Here is a 24730-nt window from a genome sequence, read left to right on the forward strand (position 1 = left end):
AGTAGATCACTCAAGCTGATATGATTGAATATTCATTAAGAGTGGACATTACCTCTTCCGTATTCATTAAGAGTGGACAGTACCTCTTCCATATTCATTAAGAGTGGACATTACCTCTTCCGTATTCATTAAGAGTGGACAGTACCTCTTCCATATTCATTAAGAGTGGACATTACCTCTTCCGTATTCATTAAGAGTGGACATTACCTCTTCCATATTCATTAAGAGTGGACATTACCTCTTCCATATTCATTAAGAGTGGACATTACCTCTTCCACATCCATTAAGAGTGGACATTACCTCTTCCATATTCATTAAGAGTGGACATTACCTCTTCCATATTCATTAAGAGTGGACATTGCCTCTTCCACATCCATTAAGAGTGGACATTACCTCTTCCATATTCATTAAGAGTGGACAGTACCTCTTCCATATTCATTTAGAGTGGATGGTACCTCTTCCACATTCATTAAGAGTGGATGGTACATCTTCCATATTCATTAAGAGTGGATGGTACCTCTTCCATATTCATTAAGAGTGGATGGTACATCTTCCATATTCATTAAGAGTGGATGGTACCTCTTCCATATTCATTAAGAGTGGATGGTACCTCTTCCATATTCATTAAGAGTTAATGGTACCTCTTCCATATTCATTAAGAATGGACATTACCTCTTCCATATTCATTAAGAGTGGACAGTACCTCTTCCATATTCATTAAGAGTGGATGGTACCTCTTCCATATTCATTAAGAGTGGATGGTACCTCTTCCATATTCATTAAAAGTGGATGGTACCTCTTCCATATTCATTAAAAGTGGATGGTACCGCTTCCATATTCATTAAGAGGGGATGGTACCTCTTCCATATTCATGAAGAGTTGACAGTACCTCTTCCACATTCATTAAGAGTGGATGGTACCTCTTCCACATTCATTAAGAGTGGACAGTTCTGCTTCGAAACTTATGAAGAATGGACAGTACCTCTTCCACATTCATTAAGAGTGGATGGTACCTCTTCCGTATTCATTAAGAGTGGATGGTACCTCTTCCATATTCATTAAGAGTGGATGGTACCTCTTCCATATTCATTAAGAGTGGATGGTACCTCTTCCATATTCATTAAGAGTGGATGGTACCTCTTCCATATTCATTAAGAGTGGATGGTACCTCTTCCATATTCATTAAGAGTGGATGGTACCTCTTCCATATTCATTAAGAGTGGATGGTACCTCTTCCATATTCATTAAGAGTGGATGGTACCTCTTCCGTATTTATTAAGAGTGGATGGTACCTCTTCCATATTCATTAAGAGTGGATGGTACCTCTTCCACATTCATTAAGAGTGGATGGTACCTCTTCCATATTCATTAAGAGTGGATGGTACCTCTTCCGTATTCATTAAAAGTGGACATTACCTCTTCCACATTCATTAAGAGTGGATGGTACCTCTTCCACATTCATTAAGAGTGGATGGTACCTCTTCCATATTCATTAAGAGTGGATGGTACCTCTTCCATATTCATTAAGAGTGGACATTACCTCTTCCACATTCATTAAGAGTGGATGGTACCTCTTCCACATTCATTAAGAGTGGACATTACCTCTTCCACATCCATTAAGAGTGGATGGTACCTCTTCCATATTCATTAAGAGTGGATGGTACCTCTTCCATATTCATTAAGAGTGGATGGTACCTCTTCCATATTCATTAAGAGTGGATGGTACCTCTTCCATATTCATTAAGAGTGGATGGTACCTCTTCCATATTCATTAAGAGTGGATGGTACCTCTTCCATATTCATTAAGAGTGGATGGTACCTCTTCCATATTCATTAAAAGTGGATGGTACCTCTTCCATATTCATTAAGAGTGGATGGTACCTCTTCCATATTCATTAAGAGTGGATGGTACCTCTTCCATATTCATTAAGAGTGGATGGTACCTCTTCCATATTCATTAAGAGTGGATGGTACCTCTTCCATATTCATTAAGAGTGGATGGTACCTCTTCCATATTCATTAAGAGTGGATGGTACCTCTTCCATATTCATTAAGAGTGGATGGTACCTCTTCCATATTCATTAAGAGTGGGTGGTACCTTTTCCGTATTCATTAAGAGTGGGTGGTACCTCTTCCGTATTCATTAAGAGTGGACAGTACCTCTTCCGTATTCACTTAAGAGTGGACAGTACCTCTTCCGTATTCACTTAAGAGTGGACAGTACCTCCTCCATATTCAGGAAGTGGACAGTACAAGCAGTGCCCAACATTAATAATAGTGCAGACTTCCTCAATTATAGTTAATCTGTGAGGGATCTGCATCTTAATTAACGGTTGCACTGCGAAGGTCACTGATGAGCACCGCTTGAGCAGTATCACTTACGATGTCTTAATGGGTCCTTTCTTGGGATCTGCTTAAATCAGGCAACGAGTTTCTTTGTGTGGAAATGTAAACTATATTAGAGAGCCAAGGCATCCTCAGGCACTATGAGGGACACCTTTAGTCTGACCTCTAGTCTGACCTCTTATTAACCCGACATGAATGTTTCATTACTCTCATTTCATGATCCTCAGGTCAGCTTTCTGTCATGAATATATAAAGGCTAAAATGGCACATTGGGTCCTTCCCATGCGCTGCCAGAAGAAGCTACATTGACCGACACGCCCAGGTTGCCTATTAATTGATACTTGCCGCTCAGTCGTGACATTTCATCATTCAGACTGATTAAAAAAAGGATTGGGGACGCTGTTGGAGATCTGCTACATATGAGGAGGAAGGCAACCATCTCAACATGCCAACACTGTCATTCTAATTTAGGTAATCAAAATGTAAGGTGGCATCACGACAATGGGTAGCTACCAAATCATAGAACAGGGATCATCAACTAGACAAAACAAAATGTATTTTATATTTGATATTCTTCAAAGTAGCCAACCTTTGCCTTGATGACAGCTTTGCACACTCTTGGCATTCTCTCAACCAGCTTCATGAGGTAGTCACCTCGAATGCATTTCAATTAACAGGTGTGCCTTGTTAAAAGTTAATTTGTGGAATTTCTTTCCTTCTTAATACGTTTGAGCCAATCAGTTGTGTTGTGACAAGGTAGGGGTGGTATACCTGCCTTCAAAATAAATGTCCCACAAGCGGTGGGAGTTAAATCATTACACAAAGGCTAGTATTCATTGGGCTTTTAATTTGAATAACACATACTGTATGTTTCTCATTACTTTTCTATTGCAAATTCTTTATGTGATCTAGCATGATTCCCCTGGCCGTAGTGAATCAGGTCGCGGTCGCATATGGTCCTCGGGACGGCTTTTGCCCAGGCCTGGTCTAGAGTGTGTATTGTATAGACGACTATACAATACACACTTGTAAGTTTGGAATTGAAGTACCCTTTGCTTTGCCTCAAGGCCTAACACAGCCCTTACACCAGCGTTAACCTACCTACCTCCCTCTCGCTGCCCTAGTTCATACACAGTTGAAGTCGGAAGTTTACATACACTTAGGTTGGAGTCATTAAAACTCATTTTTCAAACACTCCACAAACTTCTTGTGAACAAACTATAGTTTTGGCAAGTCGGTTAGGATATCTACTTTGTGCATGACACAACAATTTTTCCAACAATTGTTTACAGACAGATTATTTCACTTATAATTCACTGTATCACAATTCCAGTGGGTCAGAAGTTTACAGACATTAAGTTGACTGTGCCTTTAAACAGCTTGGAAAATTCCAGAAATGTATGTCATGGCTTTAGAAGCTTCTGATAAGCTAAATGACATAATTTGAGTCAATTTGAGGTGTACCTGTGGATGTATTTCAAGGCTTACCTTCAAACTCAGGGCCTCTTTGCTTGACATCATGGGAAAATCAATCATCCTTGGGAGCAATTTCCAAATGCCTGAAGGTACCACGTTCATCTGTACAAACAATAGTACGCAAGTATAAACACCATGGTACCATGCAGCCATCATACCGCTCAGGAAGGAGACGTGTTCTGTCTCCTAGAGATGAACGTAGTTTGGTGAGAAAAGTGCAAATCAATCCCAGAACAACAGCAAAGGACCTTGTGAAGATGCTGGAGGAAACAGGTACAAAAGTATCTATATCGACAGAAAAACGAGTCCTATATCGACATAACCTGAAAGGCCGCTCAGCAAGGAAGAAGCTACTGCTCCAAAACCGCCATAAAAAAGCCAGACTACAGTTTGCAACTGCACATATGGACAAAGATCGTACTTTTTGGAGAAATGTCTTCTGGTCTGATGAAACAAAAATAGAAAAAGAGGGAGGCTTGCAAGTCGAAGAACACCATCCCAACCGTGAAGCACAGGGGTGGCAGCATCATGTTGTGGGGGTGCTTTGCTGCAGGAGGGACTGGTGCACTTCACAAAATAGATGGCATCATGAGGTAGGAAAGTTATGTGGATATATTGAAGCAATATCTCATGACATCAGTCAGGAAGTTACAGCTTGGTAGCAAATGAGTCATCCAAATGGACAGTGACCCCAAGCATACTTCCAAAGTTGTGGCAACATGGCTTATGGACAACAAAGTTGGTGTTAAGGTATCGGAGTGGCCATCACAAAGCCCTGACCTCAATCCTATAGAAAATTTGTGGGCAGAACAGAAAAAGCATGTGCAAGCAAGGAGGCCTACAAACCTGACTCAGTTACACCAACTCTGTCAGGAGAAATGTACCACAATTCACCCAACTTATTGTGGGAAGCTTGTGGAAGGCTTCCCGAAACGTTTGACCCAAGTTAAACAATTTAAAGGCAATGCTACTAAATACTAATTGAGTGTATGTAAACTTCTGACCCACTGGGAATGTGATGAAAGGAACAAAAGCTGAAATAAATCATTCTCTCTACTATTATTCTGACATTTCACATTCTTAAAATATAGTGGTGATCCTAACTGACCTAATACAGGGACTTTTTACTAGGATTAAATGTCAGGAATTGTGAAAAACTGAGTTTAAATGTATTTGGCTAAGGTGTACGTAAACTTCCTACTTCAACTGTATCTGTCAACACAGTCATACACATGATGTATAATCCTTAAATATGATTCTGGCCCGCGATGGCAAAAATATATTCTAATATATCCCTCCATAGAAAATAATTGCCTAGGCCTGCTCTGGACACTGGACACACATTCCACCATGTCTAACTGGCTAGCTTTTAGAAAACCCTTCACTGTAAAATGGTTCAAGACAAAGTACTTAGAGTAAACTACACCATGTATGGTAGAATTATCTGCCCGTACGTTTGAGGAGAAAATGCTAGCACTTGGAGCATGGTGTTGAGTGGACAAAGCAAGTTAAAGTTGAAATGGGTTCCCTATAACAACTTAAAGAAGCTCTGATCATTCTCTCATAGCCTATAGCTTATGGGTATAGTGATGTACTTTGATGGCGGCTGATATGGGCGCTATAAAACCTTATACAGGAAAACTATTGTTCAGATTTATTACTTCCAAAATTGGTCTAAAATTCTGTTTATTTATGTTCTGCAAGTTCTGCTAACTTCAGCAATCTAGCAATTTCCCCAAGCACACTATAACTCAAATGTCAAAACTAAATTGTGACCTGACAATATATCACTAATTAAGATGTAATTCTGTATGACATAGCTACAATGTGTTTGGCTCAAGTGCTGGTCAGCGGTTTTAATTGGTAAAGTGCATGGGGCTGAAATGAAAAGCTAGGTTCCATCTAGCATTAATTTATGTCATAGTAGATCAATCAAAACAATCTTGCATTCTCTGCTAAGCATCTGAGATTGGCACTCTAACATATCTAGAAAGAGATAGTTCTGGAGAATATCTAATGCCTATCAGGGTGACACTTTTCCTAAATGTATTGTCCGGGAAGGCAAGGAAGCGGATATGAAACATGGGAGCAAATTCGGACCTGATTGAAGACTGAATCATACAGAGTCCAAAGAGTCCTACTCTAGGGTGAATTCTGGGATGAAATACTACCTTTGAGCCCCATCTGAAGCCCCATTAGTCGGCAGTGAGGCTCTTAGCTACATTTGGGTTCGTATTTCCTACCATTGCTTCTTTTTCTTACAGACAGTGATCCGCACCATAATGACTGAACACACAAGGTCAGGATCGTTTTAACTGAACGGTCTCGGCCATGAAAGGCCAAATGTAACACATATCCATCACCTCTTAAAGTGGAACTGACAGCATTTGAACTGCTTTGCAGATATGAAATAAACAGACATTTATAATATCAGTCAAAATATTATGATTCCCAGTTTATGCTACAAAACCAACTTTATAAGAGTAAAAACAAAAAGGTTATATTTGACTCACCAAACACATATGGAATGATGTAGTAACCAAAAAAATGTTAGACAAAGTAGCCACCCTTTGCCTTGATGACAGCTTTGCACACTCTTGGCATTCTCTCAACCAGCTTCACCTAGAATGCTTTTCCAACAGTCTTGAAGGAGCTCCCACAAATGCTGAGCACTTGTTAACTGTTTTTCTTTCACTCTACGGTCCAACTCATCCAAAACCATCTCAATTGGGTTGAGGTCGGGTGATCGTGGAGGCCAGGTGACCGTGATGCAGCACTCCATCACTCTCCTTCTTGGTCAAATAGCCCTTCATCATAGCGCTTGATGGTTTTTGCGACTGCACTTGAAGAAACTTTCAAAGCGCTTGAAATTTTCTGCATTGACTGACCATGTCTTAAAGTAATGACTGACTGTCGTTTCTCTTTGCTTATTTGAGCTGTTCTTGCCATAATATGGACGTGGTCTTTTAGCAAATAGGGCTATCTTCTGTAAACCACCCCTACCTTGTCACAACACAACTGATTGGTTCAAACGCATTAAGAAAGAAAAACATTCCACAAATGAACTTTTAACAAGGCACACCTGTTAATTGAAATGCATTCCAGGTGACTACCTCATGAAGCTGGTTGAGAGAATGCCAACAGTGTGCAAAGCTGTCATCAAGGCAAAGGGTGGCTACTTTGATGAATCTGACATTCAAAAGGCACTCGCACATCTGAGCTATCTTTGTTGCAGGTGCATGGTGACAGTTGAATAACATGAGAAAAAATAAGAAACCCGGACACTGCTCTTTAATATATAAAATATATTTAGAATTGTTTAACACTTTTTTTGGTTACTACATGATTCCATATGTGTTATTTCATAGTTTTGATGTCTTCACTATTATTCTACAATGTAGAAAATAGTAAAAATAAGGAAAAACCCTTGAATGAGTAGGACGAGTAGGCTACAATTACCCATCGTTTATTAGTGCAATTTTGATGGTCAACTAGCTGAAAAAGTTTGAGAGGGTTTATATAATATTCCTTATTTAGATTTTAACTCATCTCGCTCTGGCTAGCATTAGTTATTAATTTTGTTGTTGTTGATGTGTATAACTGAAGTAGAGAGAGCCTACCTTTTCATGGTTGATTGATCAAAAGGACTGTGAAGTTCGTAAATGTAAGAGGACTCCTGTGGTGTTTACATATCTGCAGAAATCCATTCAGGTGTACTTTGTGGCTTTTGGCAAATGCTTTCTAATGATCTAATGTCGTGCTGTTGCTACTGCCTGTAAACACACAGTCCAGTTCAAAGTGAATGACGGAAGGCCTGTCTGGCAAATGGCTTGTTTGTATAAAGGCCTTCTATAGCTCTGATTGGCTATAGCGCACCAGTCTGTGTAGACCTTGGTCTTGGACGAGACAGATGTTTTTATTCAGTTTTATGTACTGCAGTGTCTATTAATTGTCCAGACGCTCGGCCGCTTTCCCACTCTATATTGCTATAGAGTTTTCACAAATGCCTTAGTATTACGTCATTCTCAAACATTCTATGAATTTATGAAAATGTGACAATGACCATATCTAAATGCTCGCTTGACAGAAAATGTTTTAAAAAGTATTCGATTTTTCCTGGGGGTGTATACGAACAGTTGTTAAAATGCTGTCAGTTCCCCTTCCATCAGCCAATGTCCATTCCAGGGCATACCTTAGGGTGACCTTGTTCCTCAAAGACACATTTTATGAGGGTTATGAGTACAGATGAAGAGAGCCATGCAAAAGAATGACAATTTAGAAAGAGGTGCTGCCAACTGCTGGGATTCTATAGCACGGAGTCAACTGCTAGGAAAATATAGCAATGCTCATCTAGGCTCTCATTTCTAAAACATTTGATGTTTGCTATGATTTTGAAGTAATTGGAATAATTGTAAATATATATATATACACACACACACACACACACACACACACACACACACACACACACACACACACACACACACACACACACACACACACACACACACACACACACACACACACACACACACACACACACACACACACACACACACACACACACACACACACACACACACACACACACAGTTGAAGTCGGAAGAGTTTTACATACACTTAGGTTGGAGTCATTAAAACTCATTTTTCAAACACTCCACAAATGTCTTGTTAACAAACTATAGTTTTGGCAAGTCGGTTAGGACATCTACTTTGTGCATGACACAAGTCATTTTTCCAACAATTGTTTACAGACAGATTATTTCACTTTGATTCACTGTATCACAATTCCAGTGGGTCAGAAATTCACATACACTAAATTGACTGCCTTTAAACAGCTTGGAAAATTCCAGAAAATGATGTCATGGCTTTAGAAGCTTCTGTTAGGCTAATTGAAAACATTTGAGTCAATTGGAGGTGTACCTGTGGATGTATTTCAAGGCCTACCTTCAAACTCAGTGCCTCTTTGCTTGACATCATGGGAAAATTAAAAGAAATCAGCGACGGCCTCAGAAAAAAAATTGTAGACCTCCACAAGTCTGGTTCATCCTTGAGAGCAATTTCCAAATGCCTGAAGGTACCACGTTCATCTGTACAAACAATAGTACGCAAGTATAAACACCATGGTACCACGCAGCCGTCATACCTCTCAGGAAGGAGACGTGTTATGTCTCCTAGAGATGAACGTACTTTGATGAGAAAAGTGCAAATCAGTCCCAGAACAACAGCAAAGGACATTGTGAAGATGCTGGAGGAAACAGGTACGAAAGTATCTACATCCACAGCAAAACGAGTCCTATATCGACATAACCTGAAAGGCCGCTCAGCAAGGAAGAAGTCACTGCTCCAAAACCGCCATAAAAAAGCCAGACTGCGGTTTGCAACAGCACATGGGGACAAAGACCGTACTTTGGAGAAATGTCCTCTGGTCTGATAAAACAAAAACAGAACTGTTTGGCCATAATGACCATTGTTATGTTTGGAGGAAAAAGGGGGATGCTTGCAAGCCGAGAACACTATCCCAACCGTGAAGCACGGGGGTGGCAGCATCATGTTGTGGGGGTGCTTTGCTGCAGGAGGGACTGGTGCACCTCACAAAATAGATGCCATTATGAGGAATGAAAATTATGTGGATATATTGAAGAAACATCTCAAGACATCAGTCAGGAATTTACAGCTTGGTCGCAAATGGGTCTTCCAAATGGACAATGACCCCAAGCATACTTCCAAAGTTGTGGCAAAATGGCTTAAGGACAACAAAGTCAACGTATTGGAGTGGCCATCACAAAGCTCTGACCTCAATCCCGTAGAACATTTTTGGACAGAACTGAAAAAGCGTGTGTGAGCAAGGAGGCCTACAAACCTGACTCAGTTACACCAGCTCTGTCAGGAGGAATGGGCCACAATTCACCCAACTTATTGTGGGAAGCTTGTGGAAGGCTACCCGAAACGTTTGTTAAACAATTTAAAGGCAATGCTACTAAATACAAATTGAGTGTATGTAAACTTCTGACCCACTGGGAATGTGATGAAAGATATTAAAGCTGAAATAAATAATTCTCTCTACTATTATTCTGACATTTCAATTTTTTTTAAGTAAAGTGGTGATTCTAACTGACCTAAGACAGACAATTTTTACTAGGATTAAACGTCAGGAATTGTGAAAAACTGAGATAAAATTTATTTGGCTAAGGTGTATGTAAACTTCCGACTTTAACTGTATATACAGTACCAGAGAAAAGTTTGGACACACCTACTCATTCAATGGTTTTTCTTTATTTTTACTATTTCATACTTTGTAGAATTATAGTGAAGACATCAAAACTATGAAATAGCACATATGGAATCATGTAGTAACCAAAAAAGTGTTAATCAAATCAAAATATATTTTAGATTCTTCAAAGTATAGAAAAAATAAGAAACCGGCACACTGCTATTGATAGTATCACTGCTCTTTAATAAGCTTTACGTATCCGCCTCACTGCTCTTTAATAAGCTTTACGTATCCGCCTCACTGCTCTTTAATAAGCTTTACGTATCCGCCTCAATGCTCTTTAATAAGCTTTACGTATCCGCCTCACTGCTCTTTAATAAGCTTTACGTATCCGCCTCACTGCTCTTTAATAAGCTTTACGTATCCGCCTCATTGCTCTTTAATAAACTTTACGTATCCGCCTCACTGCTCTTTAATAAGCTTTACATATCCGCCTCACTGCTCTTTAATAAGCTTTACGTATCCGCCTCACTGCTCTTTAATAAGCTTACGTATCCGCCTCACTGCTCTTTAATAAGCTTTACGTATCCGCCTCACTGCTCTTTAATAAGCTTTACGTATCCGCCTCACTGCTCTTTAATAAGCTTTACGTATCCGCCTCACTGCTCTTTAATAAGCTTTACGTATCCGCCTCACTGCTCTTTAATAAGCTTTACGTATCCGCCTCACTGCTCTTTAATAAGCTTTACGTATCCGCCTCACTGCTCTTTAATAAGCTTTACGTATCCGCCTCACTGCTCTTTAATAAGCTTTACGTATCCGCCTCACTGCTCTTTAATAAGCTTTACGTATCCGCCTCACTGCTCTTTAATAAGCTTTACGTATCCGCCTCACTGCTCTTTAATAAGCTTTACGTATCCGCCTCACTGCTCTTTAATAAGCTTTACGTATCCGCCTCACTGCTCTTTAATAATCTTTACGTATCCGCCTCACTGCTCTTTAATAAGCTTTACGTATCCGCCTCACTGCTCTTTAATAATCTTTACGTATCCGCCTCACTGCTCTTTAATAAGCTTTACGTATCCGCCTCACTGCTCTTTAATAAGCTTTACGTATCCGCCTCACTGCTCTTTAATAAGCTTTACGTATCCGCCTCACTGCCTTCGCCAGAGCTTTTGTGAATCTTTTAAATGAGCACCTTTATGTAGACATAGCCCCACCCACATCCGTTCCACGCATCAAATGGGGTTGGAGTCGAGGGAAACAAACAAGTGCTACCAAACATAACAATGTGCACTTCATATATATTAGAATGAAGTGTGTACATAATCAGCCAGTCTCTTTTACGCCCTCTTCCGAATGGTAGCTATGAATGCAGAGGATGCGCACAGTGCAACAATATGATGAAGTGTGAATATTTCTGACACCCACATGCAGGAAAACGTTCCAAATAAATAACATGATTACATGCTCCACCACCCATCTTATCTACATGATTAAATGTCTGTGTGTGCTGTGTTATGTAGGTAAAACCTCTCGTTCTCTCAAACAAAGCATGTGTGAACATAAAAGTTCAATCAGGAGAAACGACAGGGATTATCCTGTCGCAGTACATTTTAATGACCTAAAACATGAAATTTCTACCTTTAGATTTTGAGGCATAGAGAAAGTTAAGATATCAGATATCAGACAGGATATAAATAATACTGTGGGCAAAAGAGAATGTTTTGGGATTTTTACCCTACAGACATTATTTCCTAAAGGTCTTAATGATGAAATGACTATGTATGTTATGTTGTAAATGTGAACATGAATTATGCCCCCATTTCAGATTACTTTGACTTTTTTCTTGCGCTGTACCCAATTATTTATGAAAACTTGCTCGATGTCTTCGTTGCGGTACCACAGATGTGGTTAAGACTAGAGGTCGACCGATTAATCAGAATGGCCGATTTAATTAGGACCGATTTCAAGTTTTCATAACAATCGGTAATCGACATTTTTGGACGCCAATTATGGCCGATTACATTGCACTCCACGAGGAGACTGCGTGGCAGGCTGACCACTTGTTACGCGAGTGCAGCAAGGAGCCAAGGTAAGTTGCTAGCTAGTATTAAACTATCTTATAAAAAAAACAATCAATCTTAACATAATCACTAGTTAACTACACATGGTTGATGATATTACTAGTTTATCTAGCTTGTCCTGCGTTGCATCTAATCAATGCGGTGCATGTTCATTCATCATCGAATCACAGCCTACTTCTCCAAACGGGCGAAAAAAGCATTGTCGTTGCACCAATGTGTACCTAACCATAAACATCAATACCTTCCTTAAAATTAATACACAAGTATATATTTTAAACCTGCATATTTAGTTAATATTGCCTGCTAACATGAATTTATTTTAACTAGGGAAATTGGGTCACTTCTCTTGCGTTCTGTGCAAGCAGAGTCAGGGTATTTGCAGCAGTTTGGGCCACCTGGCTCGTTGCAAACTGTGTGAAGACCATTTCTTACTGACAAAGGCCATAATTAATTTGCCAGAATTTTACATCATTATGACATAACATTGAAGGTTGTGCAATGTAACAGCAATATTTCGACTTAGGGATGGCACCCGTTAGATAAAATACGGAACGGTTCAAGCCTATCAACTCCCGAGATTAGGCTGGCAATACTATAGTGCATATAAGAACATCCAATAGTCAAAAGTATATGAAATACAAATGGTATAGAGAGAAATAGTCCTATAATTCCTATAATAACGACAACCTAAAACTTCTTAACTGGGAATATTGAAGACTCATGTTAAAAGGAACCACCAGCTTTCATATGTTCTGAGCAAGGAACTTAAACTTTAGCTTTTTTACATGGCACATATTGCACTTTTACTTTCTTCTCCAACACTGTGTTTTTGCATTATTTAAACCAAATTGAACATGTTTCATTATTTAATTGAGACTAAATTGATTTTATTAATGTATTATATTAAGTTAAAATAAAAGGGTTCATTCAGTATTGTTGTAATTGTCATTATTACAAATATATGTATAAAAATCGTCCGATTAATCGGTATCGGCTTTTTTTGGTATACCAATAATCGGTATCGGTATCGGGGTTGAAAAATCATAATCGGTCAACCTCTAGTTAAGACGTTTTATGTACATACTTTATTCTAATATTTATGAAATGCACATTGTTATATTTGGTAGCAATTATTTGTTTTCGCTTGACTCCAACCCCATTTGATGCGTGGAACGGATGTGGGTGGGGCTATGTCTACATAAGGGTTGACTTGCAAAATTTCCGACGAAGTCTGTGAGGCCGATACGTAAAGCTTATTAAAGAGCAGTGATACTGTCAAAAGCAGTGTGCGGGTTTTCTCTTTTTTCTCATTTTTATTCAACTTTTTATAAAAAAAAAAGATAGCTCAGATGTGCGATTGCCTTTTGAATTTTAGATTCTTCAAAGTAGCCATCCTTGACCTTGATGACAGCTTTGCACTCTCTTGGCGTTCTCTCAACCAGAATCATGAGGTAGTCACGTGGAATGCTTTTCCAACAGTCTTGAAGGAGTTCCCACATATGCTGAGCCTTTCACTCTGTGGTCCAACTCATCCATAACCATCTCAATTGGGTTGAGGTCAGGTGATTGTGAAGGCAGCACTCCATCACTCTCCTTCTTGGTCAAATAGCCTTTACACAGAGTGCAGGTGTGTTTTGGGTCATTGTCCTGTTGAAAACCAAATGATAGTCCTACTAAGCGCAAACCAGATGGGACGGCGTATCACTGCAGAATGCTGTGGTAGCCATGCTGGTTAAGTGTGCCTTGAAAATCGAAATCAATCACTGACAGTGTCACCAGCAAAGCACCCCCACACCATCACACCTCCTCCTCCATTCTTCACGGTGGGAACCAGACGCGGAGATCATCTGTTCACCTACTCTGCATCTTACAAAGACACTGCGGTTGGACTCATAAGATGCTTGTGTTTCTTGGCCCAAGCAAGTCTCTTCTTCTTATTGGTGTCCTTTAGTAGTGGTTTCTTTGCAGCAATTCAACCATGAAGGCCTGACTCACGCAGTCTCCTCTGAACAGTTGATGTTGAGATGCGTCTGTTACTTGAACTCTGTGAAGCATTTATGTGGGCTGCAATCTGAGGTTGCATTTCATTGCTGATTTCTGAGGCTGGTAACTCTAATGAACTTATCCTCTGCAGCAGAGGTAACTGTGGGTCTTCCTTTGCTGTGGTGGTCTTCATGAGAGCCAGTTTCATCATAGCGCTTGATGGTTTTTGGGACTACACTTGAAGAAACTTTCAAAGTTCTTGAAACTTTCCGCATTGACTGACCTTCATCTCTTAAAGTAATAATGGACTGTCATTTCTCTTTGCTTATTTGAGCTGTTTTTGCCATAATATGGACTTGGTCTTTTACCAAATAGGGCTATCTTCTGTAAACCACCCCTACCTTGTCACAACACAACTGATTGACTCAAACGCATTAAAAGGATACCAATTCCACAAATGTACTTTTAACAAGGCACACATGTTAATTTAAATGCATTCCAGGTGACTACCTCAGGAAGCTGGTTGAGAGAATGCCAAGCGAGTGTAAAGCTGTCATCAAGGCAAAGGGTGGCTACTTTGATGAATCTCAAATATAAAATATATTTTCATTTGTTTAACACTTTTTTGTTTACTACATGATTCTATTTGTGTTATTTCATAATTCTGATGTCTTCACTATTATTCTACAATGTATATAGTAAAAAGTAAGAAAATAAAAACCCTGGAATGAGTAGGTGTGTCCAAACTTTTATTTGGTACTGTACATCTGTGCACTTGTGGGAATTCTCCTAAGTCACCCTGTTAAGAGAGCATTTCAATACCAATTAGCATGCCTTTGGCTCCTTGATTTGGAACCGTACCAGATGCGGTGCAAAAGTGATTGCATACTAAATGACAGATTTTATGGTATAATTCGTTTTATAATTAAATCGTGGCAACTAACCCGCTGGTCTTGCTCAGTGCTCGGTCACCACAGACAGGACAAATAACTACCATGAATACTATAGCTAGCTCTTAGAGTAACATAAACATGTCTGTCCTGAACAGCTTATGCATAACATACACTTCCATATATTCATGGGAATGGCCTGCCACTCCAAATCACTGAAAAAAGCACATGATAGGGGTTGAAGGATGTTGATAGATTTGTTTTTGCTGCTTTGTGGCAGAGCAGTTTAGCATGAATTTTGCCTCTAATGGTAGCCTATGTACTGTGTTCCCTGGATATAACTCTCACACAATTTGTTTGGAAACAACTTTATTATTGATTTGATTATTTGATGACTTTGAGGTTGAATGCAGCTCTGATTGTTAAGAGAAGATGATTTCAAACCTAAATTGGCAGCATTCAATCAATCAATGATGAAAAAGGCAATGCTCTCCAAGCCTCTGGCTGTCTAAATTGAGACACTGGACCAGGTTCAAATAAAACAAAATGGACGCCTGGAATACTGGGGACCTATTAAGTGGCCTGATGCTGTAGAAGCAAACACGCTAATAGTAATGGCATTATGATATAGGCCAACGGTTGAAGGATCCAATCTGACAGAAACATAGTGAAGACTTGCCAAATTAATTACTCCCCTGAGGCCAATGGTAAATTCAAATTTACATTACTCTGCACTGGCCTGTAGTCTACTGATAGAGGAACAGAGGTTGCCTTATCAAAGATGGCATTAGCTCCAGGGGAAGAGATTGTCTGTGACACCAGTCTTCTGGTCATGAATTAACATGAAGTCCTATTTCTGACTACACTGCTTAGAGGAGTGGGGAAATGGTCTGACCAGTGGCAGAGTGCGCTGTGATTCAGTATGCTATAAGAGGGGCGTTTGGAACATTTTAATTCTAAGGAAGACAGGGGAGAAAGAACCCTGCGGGATCATTGATTGGATTCATTGTTGACGGTTAATTTATAAAAATCCTGAAGTTGCTTGAAAAGGACCATTTGGTTTCCAACTCAGATGTGCAGATTCTTTGGTCAAATTGAATTATATCGGGTCCTGTATACAGTTCCTCTGTATATATGGGCTGCATAACACATGCATAGGAACTACATACAGTAGACATCCACAGCTAAACTCATCTACATTTACTCTACAGTACCTTCAGAAAGTATTCACACCCCTTGGCTTATTCCACATTTTGTTGTGTTACAGCCTGAATTCAAAATTGATTAAATTGTTTGCTTTTAATCTCACCCATCTACACACAATACCCTATAATGACAAAGTGAACAAATATTTTTAGAAATGTTTGCAAATGAAAATGAAATACAGAAATATCTCATTCCCCTGAGTCAATACATGTCAGAATCACCTTTGGTAGCGATTACAGATGTGAGTCTGTCTCTTAGAGCTTTGCATGTCTGGATTGTACAATATTTACACATTATCCTTATTCAAGTTGGTTGTTGATCATTGCTATCCATTTTCAAGTCTTGCCAAAGATGTTCAAGCCGATTTAAGTCAAAACTGTAACTATGCCACTCAGGAACATTCAATGCCATCTTGGTAAGCAACTCCAGTGTATATTTGGCCTTGTGTTTTAGGTTATTGTCCTGTTGAAAGGTACATTTGTCTCCTAGTGTCTGTTGGAAAGCAGACTGAACCAGGTTTTCCTCTTAGATTTAGCCTGTGCTTTGCTCTAATGCATTTATTTGTATGCTTTTTACCCTTGCTGATGACAAGCATACCCATAACATGTGGCAGCCACCACCATGCTTGAAAATATGAAGAGTGGGTCTCAGTGATGTGTTGTGTTGAATTTGCCCCAAACATAATGCTTCGCATTCAGGACATTAAGTTAATTTCTTTGCCACATTTTCAGTTTTACTTTAGTGCCTTGTCTCCTTGTTGCAAACAGTATGCATGCTTGGAATATGTATTATTATGTACAGGCTTCTTTGTTTTCACTCTGTAATTTAAGTTAGTATTGTGGAGTAACTACAATGCTGTTGATCCATCCACAGGATTTTCTTATCACAGCCATTCAACTGTTTTAAAGTCACCATTGGCCTCCCTAAGCAGTTTCCTTCCTCTCCGGCAACTGAGTTAGGAAGGTCACCTGTATCTTTATAGTGACTGGGTGTTTTGATACACCATCCAAAGTGTAATTAACAATTTCACCATGCTCAAAGGAATATTCTATGTCTGCTTTTTTTAAATAATAGCTGCCATTCTTTGCGAGGCATTGGAAAACCTCCCTGGTCTTTGTGGTTGAATCTGTGTTTGAAATTCACTGCTCGACTGTGGGACCATACAGATAACTGTATGTGTGGGGTACAAAGATGAGGTAGTTATTCAAAAATCATGTTTAACACTATTATTGCACACAAAGTGAGTCCATGCAATTTATTATGTGAGTTGTTAAGCACATTTTTGCTTCTAAACTTGTTTAGGCTTGCCAAAACAAAGGGGTTGAATACTTGTTGACTAAATTAACTTGAAATTGAAAAGCATAATTCCACTTTGACATTATTGGGTATTGTATGTAGGCAAGTGACAAAAATGTCAATGTTAAACTTTCTAAATTCAGACTGTAACACAACAACAACATGTGGAAAAAGTGAAGGGGTGTGAAAACTTTCTGAAGGCACTGTAATGCTATACGTGAATGTCTTTCTAATAGTGCTGAACAGCAGCAAGGCGACACACATACAAATACAAACATTGTCTGGGTTCAAATCCCCCCTCAAACTTTGATTAAGGTGAGACGTGGTCTCTTCCATTCCATTGCTTATCAGAGGCCTTGAAAAGAGGCCCAGCAGCATTGCCAATAACAGCTTCAATTCGACCGCCACCGACTTCCTATGAGAGATGAGCTGCATTGAGAGGGAGCGCAACAGCTGGCTAATGTCAATAACTGGTTCAATCAGAGATGAGAACGTGCTTTTTCTGATGGGATTTCTTTCAGACAGATCCGTTGGGTAAATTGGATTTTGGGGTTTTGGTGTCCTAAGGTGCTTTGCAGCTGCTGCTTTGAAGCTGGGCTGCTTGTTGCTCACCAGGTGGTTTAAAGCTGGGCTGCTTGTTGCTCACCAGGTGGTTTAAAGCTGGGCTGCTTGTTGCTCACCAGGTGGTTTAAAGCTGGGCTGCTTGTTGCTCACCAGGTGGTTTAAAGCTTGGCTGCTTGTTGCTCACCAGATGGTTTAAAGAGGGGCTGCTTGTTGCTCACCAGGTGGTTTAAAGCTGGGCTGCTTGTTGCTCACCAGGTGGTTTAAAGCTGGGCTGCTTGTTGCTCACCAGGTGGTTTAAAGCTTGGCTGCTTGTTGCTCACCAGATGGTTTAAAGAGGGGCTGCTTGTTGCTCACCAGGTGGTTTAAAGCTGGGCTGCTTGTTGCTCACCAGGTGGTTTAAAGAGGGGCTGCTTGTGGCTCACCAGATGGTTTAAAGAGGGGCTGCTTGTGGCTCACCAGATGGTTTAAAGAGGGGCTGCTTGTGGCTCACCAGGTGGTTTAAAGCTGGGCTGCTTGTTGCTCACCAGATGGTTTAAAGAGGGGCTGCTTGTGGCTCACCAGATGGTTTAAAGAGGGGCTGCTTGTGGCTCACCAGATGGTTTAAAGAGGGGCTGCTTGTGGCTCACCAGGTGGTCTGAAGCTGGGCTGCTTGTTGCGCACCAGATGGTTTAAAGCTGGGCTGCTTGTTGCTCACCAGATGGTTTAAAGAGGGGCTGCTTGTGGCTCACCAGATGGTTTAAAGAGGGGCTGCTTGTGGCTCACCAGGTGGTCTGAAGCTGGGCTGCTTGTTGCTCACCAGATGGTTTAAAGCTGGGCTGCTTGTTGCTCACCAGATGGTTTAAAGCTGGGCTGCTTGTGGCTCACCAGGTGGTTTAAAGCTGGGCTGCTTGTGGCTCACCAGATGGTTTAAAGCTGGGCTGCTTGTGGCTCACCAGATGGTTTAAAGAGGGGCTGCTTGTGGCTCACCAGATGGTTTAAAGCTGGGCTGCTTGTGGCACACCAGATGGTTTAAAGAGGGGCTGCTTGTGGCTCACCAGGTGGTTTAAAGCTGGGCTGCTTGTGGCTCACCAGATGGTTTAAAGCTGGGCTGCTTGTGGCTCACCAGATGGTTTAAAGAGGGGCTGCTTGTGGCTCACCAGGTGGTTTAAAGCTGGGCTGCGTTTGGCTCACCAGATGGTTTAAAGCTGGGCTGCTTGTGGCTCACCAGATGGTTTAAAGAGGGGCTGCTTGTGGCTCACCAGATGGTTTAAAGCTGGGCTGCTTGTTGCTCACCAGGTGGTTTAAAGCTGGGCTGCTTGTGGCTCACCAGGTGGTTTAAAGCTGGGCTGCTTGTGGCTCACCAGATGGTTTAAAGAGGGGCTGCTTGTTGCTCACCAGGTGGTTTAAAGAGGGGCTGCTTGTGGCTCACCAGGTGGTTTAAAGAGGGGCTGCTTGTGGCTCACCAGGTGGTTTAAAGCTGGGCTGCTTGTGGCTCACCAGATGGTTTAAAGAGGGGCTGCTTGTGGCTCACCAGGTGGTTTAAAGCTGGGCTGCTTGTGGCTCACCAGATGGTTTAAAGCTGGGCTGCTTGTGGCTCACCAGATGGTTTAAAGAGGGGCTGCTTGTGGCTCACCAGATGGTTTAAAGCTGGGCTGCTTGTTGCTCACCAGGTGGTTTAAAGCTGGGCTGCTTGTGGCTCACCAGGTGGTTTAAAGCTGGGCTGCTTGTGGCTCACCAGATGGTTTAAAGAGGGGCTGCTTGTTGCTCACCAGGTGGTTTAAAGAGGGGCTGCTTGTGGCTCACCAGGTGGTTTAAAGAGGGGCTGCTTGTGGCTCACCAGGTGGTTTAAAGCTGGGCTGCTTGTGGCTCACCAGATGGTTTAAAGCTGGGCTGCTTGTTGCTCACCAGGTGGTTTAAAGAGGGGCTGCTTGTGGCTCACCAGGTGGTTTAAAGCTGGGCTGCTTGTGGCTCACCAGATGGTTTAAAGCTGGGCTGCTTGTGGCTCACCAGATGGTTTAAAGAGGGGCTGCTTGTTGCTCACCAGATGGTTTAAAGCTGGGCTGCTTGTTGCTCACCAGATGGTTTAAAGCTGGGCTGCTTGTGGCTCACCAGATGGTTTAAAGAGGGGCTGCTTGTGGCTCACCAGGTGGTTTAAAGCTGGGCTGCTTGTGGCTCACCAGATGGTTTAAAGCTGGGCTGCTTGTGGCTCACCAGGTGGTTTAAAGAGGGGCTGCTTGTGGCTCACCAGATGGTTTAAAGCTGGGCTGCTTGTGGCTCACCAGGTGGTTTAAAGCTGGGCTGCTTGTGGCTCACCAGGTGGTTTAAAGCTGGGCTGCTTGTTGCTCACCAGGTGGTTTAAAGCTGGGCTGCTTGTGGCTCACCAGGTGGTTTGAAGCTGGGCTGCTTGTGGCTCACCAGGTGGTTTGAAGCTGGGCTGCTTGTGGCTCACCAGGTGGTTTAAAGCTGGGCTGCTTGTTGCTCACCAGGTGGTTTAAAGCTGGGCTGCTTGTGGCTCACCAGGTGGTTTAAAGCTGGGCTGCTTGTGGCTCACCAGGTGGTTTAAAGCTGGGCTGCTTGTTGCTCACCAGATGGTTTAAAGCTGGGCTGCTTGTTGCTCACCAGGTGGTTTAAAGCTGGGCTGCTTGTGGCTCACCAGGTGGTTTAAAGCTGGGCTGCTTGTGGCTCACCAGGTGGTTTAAAGCTGGGCTGCTTGTTGCTCACCAGGTGGTCTGAAGCTGGGCTGCTTGTTGCTCAACAGGTGGTTTGAAGCTGGGCTGCTTGTGGCTCACCAGGTGGTTTGAAGCTGGGCTGCTTGTTGCTCACCAGGTGGTTTAAAGCTGGGCTGCTTGTGGCTCACCAGATGGTTTAAAGCTGGGCTGCTTGTGGCTCACCAGGTGGTTTAAAGCTGGGCTGCTTGTGGCTCACCAGGTGGTTTGAAGCTGGGCTGCTTGTGGCTCACCAGGTGGTTTAAAGCTGGGCTGCTTGTTGCTCACCAGGTGGTTTGAAGCTGGGCTACTTGTTGCTCACCAGGTGGTTTAAAGCTGGGCTGCTTGTGGCTCAACAGGTGGTTTGAAGCTGGGCTCCTTGTGGCTCACCAGGTGGTCTGAAGGTTTAACCCCTGCTTCTTCACATTCTAATAAAGCTACAGTCTGTGGTCTGGGATCCTTGAAGAATATTATGTAAACACTCACACCGTATGTTTTAACAGGTGCTTCGAGTGAAAAAGTCAAATTCCAGCAGATCCTTGAAGGATATAACTTAAAGAAATGTCTCATGAGTTTAGAGTCATAAAACAAACATGTACGTTTTTATTTGTTTATTAAATCACAGAATCTAGCTTTAAAGCATCTGATGAGCTAATAGGCAAACTTAGCACCTCGTCGTAGCTTATAAAGTGGTTCCGGGAGCTATTTTTAATCCAAACAAATTTTCCAAGATGTAACAGTAGGCAAACATATTTCATATGTTATATGTTATCCAGGTCCTTCAATAGGATAACATTTATTCAGTGTGGGGGACATTTTTTAAGATTTGGTTTATGGTAAATTTGTGTCAGAATAACGCCACAAACACAACACAGAGCAATGCACATGTGAGTATATGGTTCTGAATGATCTGTTATACAGTAGCTTCGTTTCGTTTAATCAGCAGCTTTGGAATAAGATTGGGGAAAAAGAGACAGCTATTTCAAAAAGAGGAGAAAAGGTGATTTGTTGTTAATCTATTGGTTAGTTTGGAAGACAAAGTTGAAGAGGCAAAAAAACACTTTTTTAATTGAATGCTGTGCTGTGCCTACAGTAGTTGGCACTGCTACAGAGAGAGGGTTCTAATTAAAAGTAAAAACCGAAAGCTCTAATTGCCCACCCAAATCAGGTCCTCGGGATTTACGGTTTCCATGAGAAAATAAAGATGTATCTTGTAGTTGTAATCATGACAGTTGAAAGGCAGAATGATAGAATGACTACGTCAGTCTGAAACAAAGAAAATGACATGAAGAGAAAACAGCAAATCTAAGACAGCCCTATCATGACAATAAGAAGAAAAACTAATTAAGGAGGAGGACAGAGTGAAGAGATGTAGGATTCATCCCCCTTTTCAGAGCACTATGTGTTGATTCTCTCAGGGCTTTAAAAGGATTACACTCTTATTTAACTTTTTCTTTTTTCAGGTGGTCATGAAACTCCTTCCTAAGCGTCTTTGCATTGATTGAAACAGAGGCTTACCTTGATAATGGGCGCTAAAGCCCCGGTATCGATGGTTACTGTCAGTTACAAAGTGTAGCCTCAGCCAGTTCTTGTTGCTGACAATAGGAGACGGGACATTCATCCCAGATAACCTGAGTGAAACAAGAGGACAAAATCATTAGGTTTTTTACATCCACACTCAAAGTCAGCATGCTACAACACCGGTGTCTTTTAGTGTCTCAGCCAATCAAAAAAGATAACCCTTTTTTTGTTTGTTTTTGAAACAACGTTGGGACACCGTACATAGTTAATAAAAATAAAATGAATTTTAAAAAAATGGCATCTTGTAGACCTAAGTAAAAATTGAGGAATTTCAAAGTCAGGTTGCTTATTATACATCAATGACAATAGGACATACAACTGTACATATTCATAGGCTAATGTTGAATGGAGAAATGCTGATAGTAGAACAGGATGTCCATTCCCCTGGTCAGAACACTACAAAAGAGGAGGATCCTTAACTGTTTTAGCCACACCCCCTTGGTCAAAGCCTAACGGTTCAATCACACCGACAGCGTCATTACATTTTAGGTACACCAGAATGACATTCATTTCCAATGAAACGCTGTGATTACCTTGCAGCGTTGCGTTGCAGAGGCAGTTACAGTGGGTTCTGTGTGGTGCATACTTAGGATTCATCAAACGTACGCGTCTAACTGTATGCGTAGACGTCTTGACAGAAATGGTAGCAGAAGGTGAATGTTGAACTTTTGTTGCATATATATCCAGATGATTCTGCGTACTATTTTTCCCAATGACGCTGTCGGTGTATTGGAAGCATTACACTCTGGTGTGTAGACATACGGAGTGTATACAAAGCATAAACACGGTGTATGAAGACCCTTATATGTTAGTCACAAAGTGAAGGCTACCGCGTGTAGGTCATAAACAAAGCACATAAGGAGCTTAAGTATTAGTCACAGAGGATTAGCTACAGTATATCCACCTGTTCAGAACGTCACACCGGTATAGGCTTAATATGCTTACAGAGTAGACGGCTTGGCCCTCGTCCTCGCACGGCTTGGCGCATGCCACCACAACACACAAAGGAGCTGGCCAGAGGAAACGTCTATGAGACGAGTAGCCTGCCTCCGAAGGGACTGGGCTCTCTTCCCTCTTCCTCTCCCTTCCTCCTCTTCCTCCCCCTCCCCTCTTTCCCCTCTGCCTCACACCAACCTTTATTGATGACTGGTGGGATATGTCATTAAAAGGACACGGTCACATGGATCACAGCTTAGTGGCTTCTCCAAGCTGGAGCTGTGCCATATCATTCATGTTATCACGCAAAAAGTCTCTTCCATTACCCACACTGTGGTAGCGTCCCAAATGGTCACATATTCCCCGTATAGTGCACTACTTTTGACCAGAGCCCCATGTGTCCTGGTCAAAAGTAGTGCACTATGTAGGGAATAGGGTGCCATTTGGGTCACACCCTGGGACAGAGGCAGAGACAGCAGAACAGAACACTGTCTGGTTGAACCTCACTCACTCCGCCCTTAACTGCTTGGGAAATATAGTATTTGAATAAAGTGACTGTAATTACTTTACATGTATCCGTTGCTCTTAGCATAAGGTTTGTAGAAATAGTAATTAGGAACATTTCCACAGGATGTGCTTAGCACAGATCCTCACTTTGGGTGATAACAGAACACGTGTACCGCTGGGAAAATGTGAGGAATGTGTAGAACCGATGTAAAGAACCACACAGAAGTCTTAAAACAATAACAGTAGGCTTGGCACTCTGCCTGAGTTAAACCATTTCACATACTTGAATAACCATAGTATAAATGTTATGGATGGAATCCATTTTAAATGTACACGTATTTGTGGAGGAAATGTCCTCTACTTGAACTAGCACCTTCATTACCAGTGCAGGAGGCAACTCCGCAGGGTTATTTTGTTTATGTGGGAGAGCATCATTGGCCACACAGCGAGTTGAGGTACCAGTGGCGTCGTGTGTCTCATCCAATAATATACATGTTAATTACATGAGTTATACTATTCTGCGCTGGACATAATTCCAACAGATGGAGAGGGTTGTCACCATCCCTCCCATGTTATACAGTTGAGTGCTACACTATTATTGTAAATAAGAATTTGTTCTTAACTGATTTGCCTAGTTAAATAAGGGTAAAATAAAGGTGAAATAAAATAAAGAATCTGTGAAAGCAAAACTACAGTACTAGTGGCTCCGGTAGACTAGTCCACTCTGTGGCTTTCAGAGGCCTTTCCATACATGTCATTGTCAGAATAGTTTCATGATTATACATAGCCTACAGAGTAGAATAGAGCTGAGGAGACGTCACTGTATTTATCCAGCTTAGCCTGGCAATCACTGTCCCTCTACAGTGAGCAGATGACACCAAGTCTGAGGCTTAATGCCTCTCTACCACCAACCAACCACCCCGTCAGTCAGTCCCTTCTCTTTCACTGTATGTGTTCAAA

The 24730-nt window shown here is 41.5% G+C and overlaps 1 protein-coding gene across 2 annotated transcripts in view; it reads right to left on the reverse strand.

The window, feature by feature from the left end:
• Window positions 1-24730, reverse strand: part of LOC139555242 (CUB and sushi domain-containing protein 3-like) — a 773621-nt gene that overhangs the window by 406190 nt on the left and 342701 nt on the right. For both annotated transcript variants that reach the window (XM_071368883.1, XM_071368882.1), the window contains exon 6: window positions 22265-22377. In XM_071368883.1, the coding sequence (XP_071224984.1) occupies window positions 22265-22377 (113 nt within the window). The remainder of the gene's footprint in view (window positions 1-22264; window positions 22378-24730) is intronic.

This window comes from Salvelinus alpinus, chromosome 26 (assembly GCF_045679555.1).
Source record: "Salvelinus alpinus chromosome 26, SLU_Salpinus.1, whole genome shotgun sequence".
NCBI lineage: Eukaryota > Metazoa > Chordata > Actinopteri > Salmoniformes > Salmonidae > Salvelinus > Salvelinus alpinus.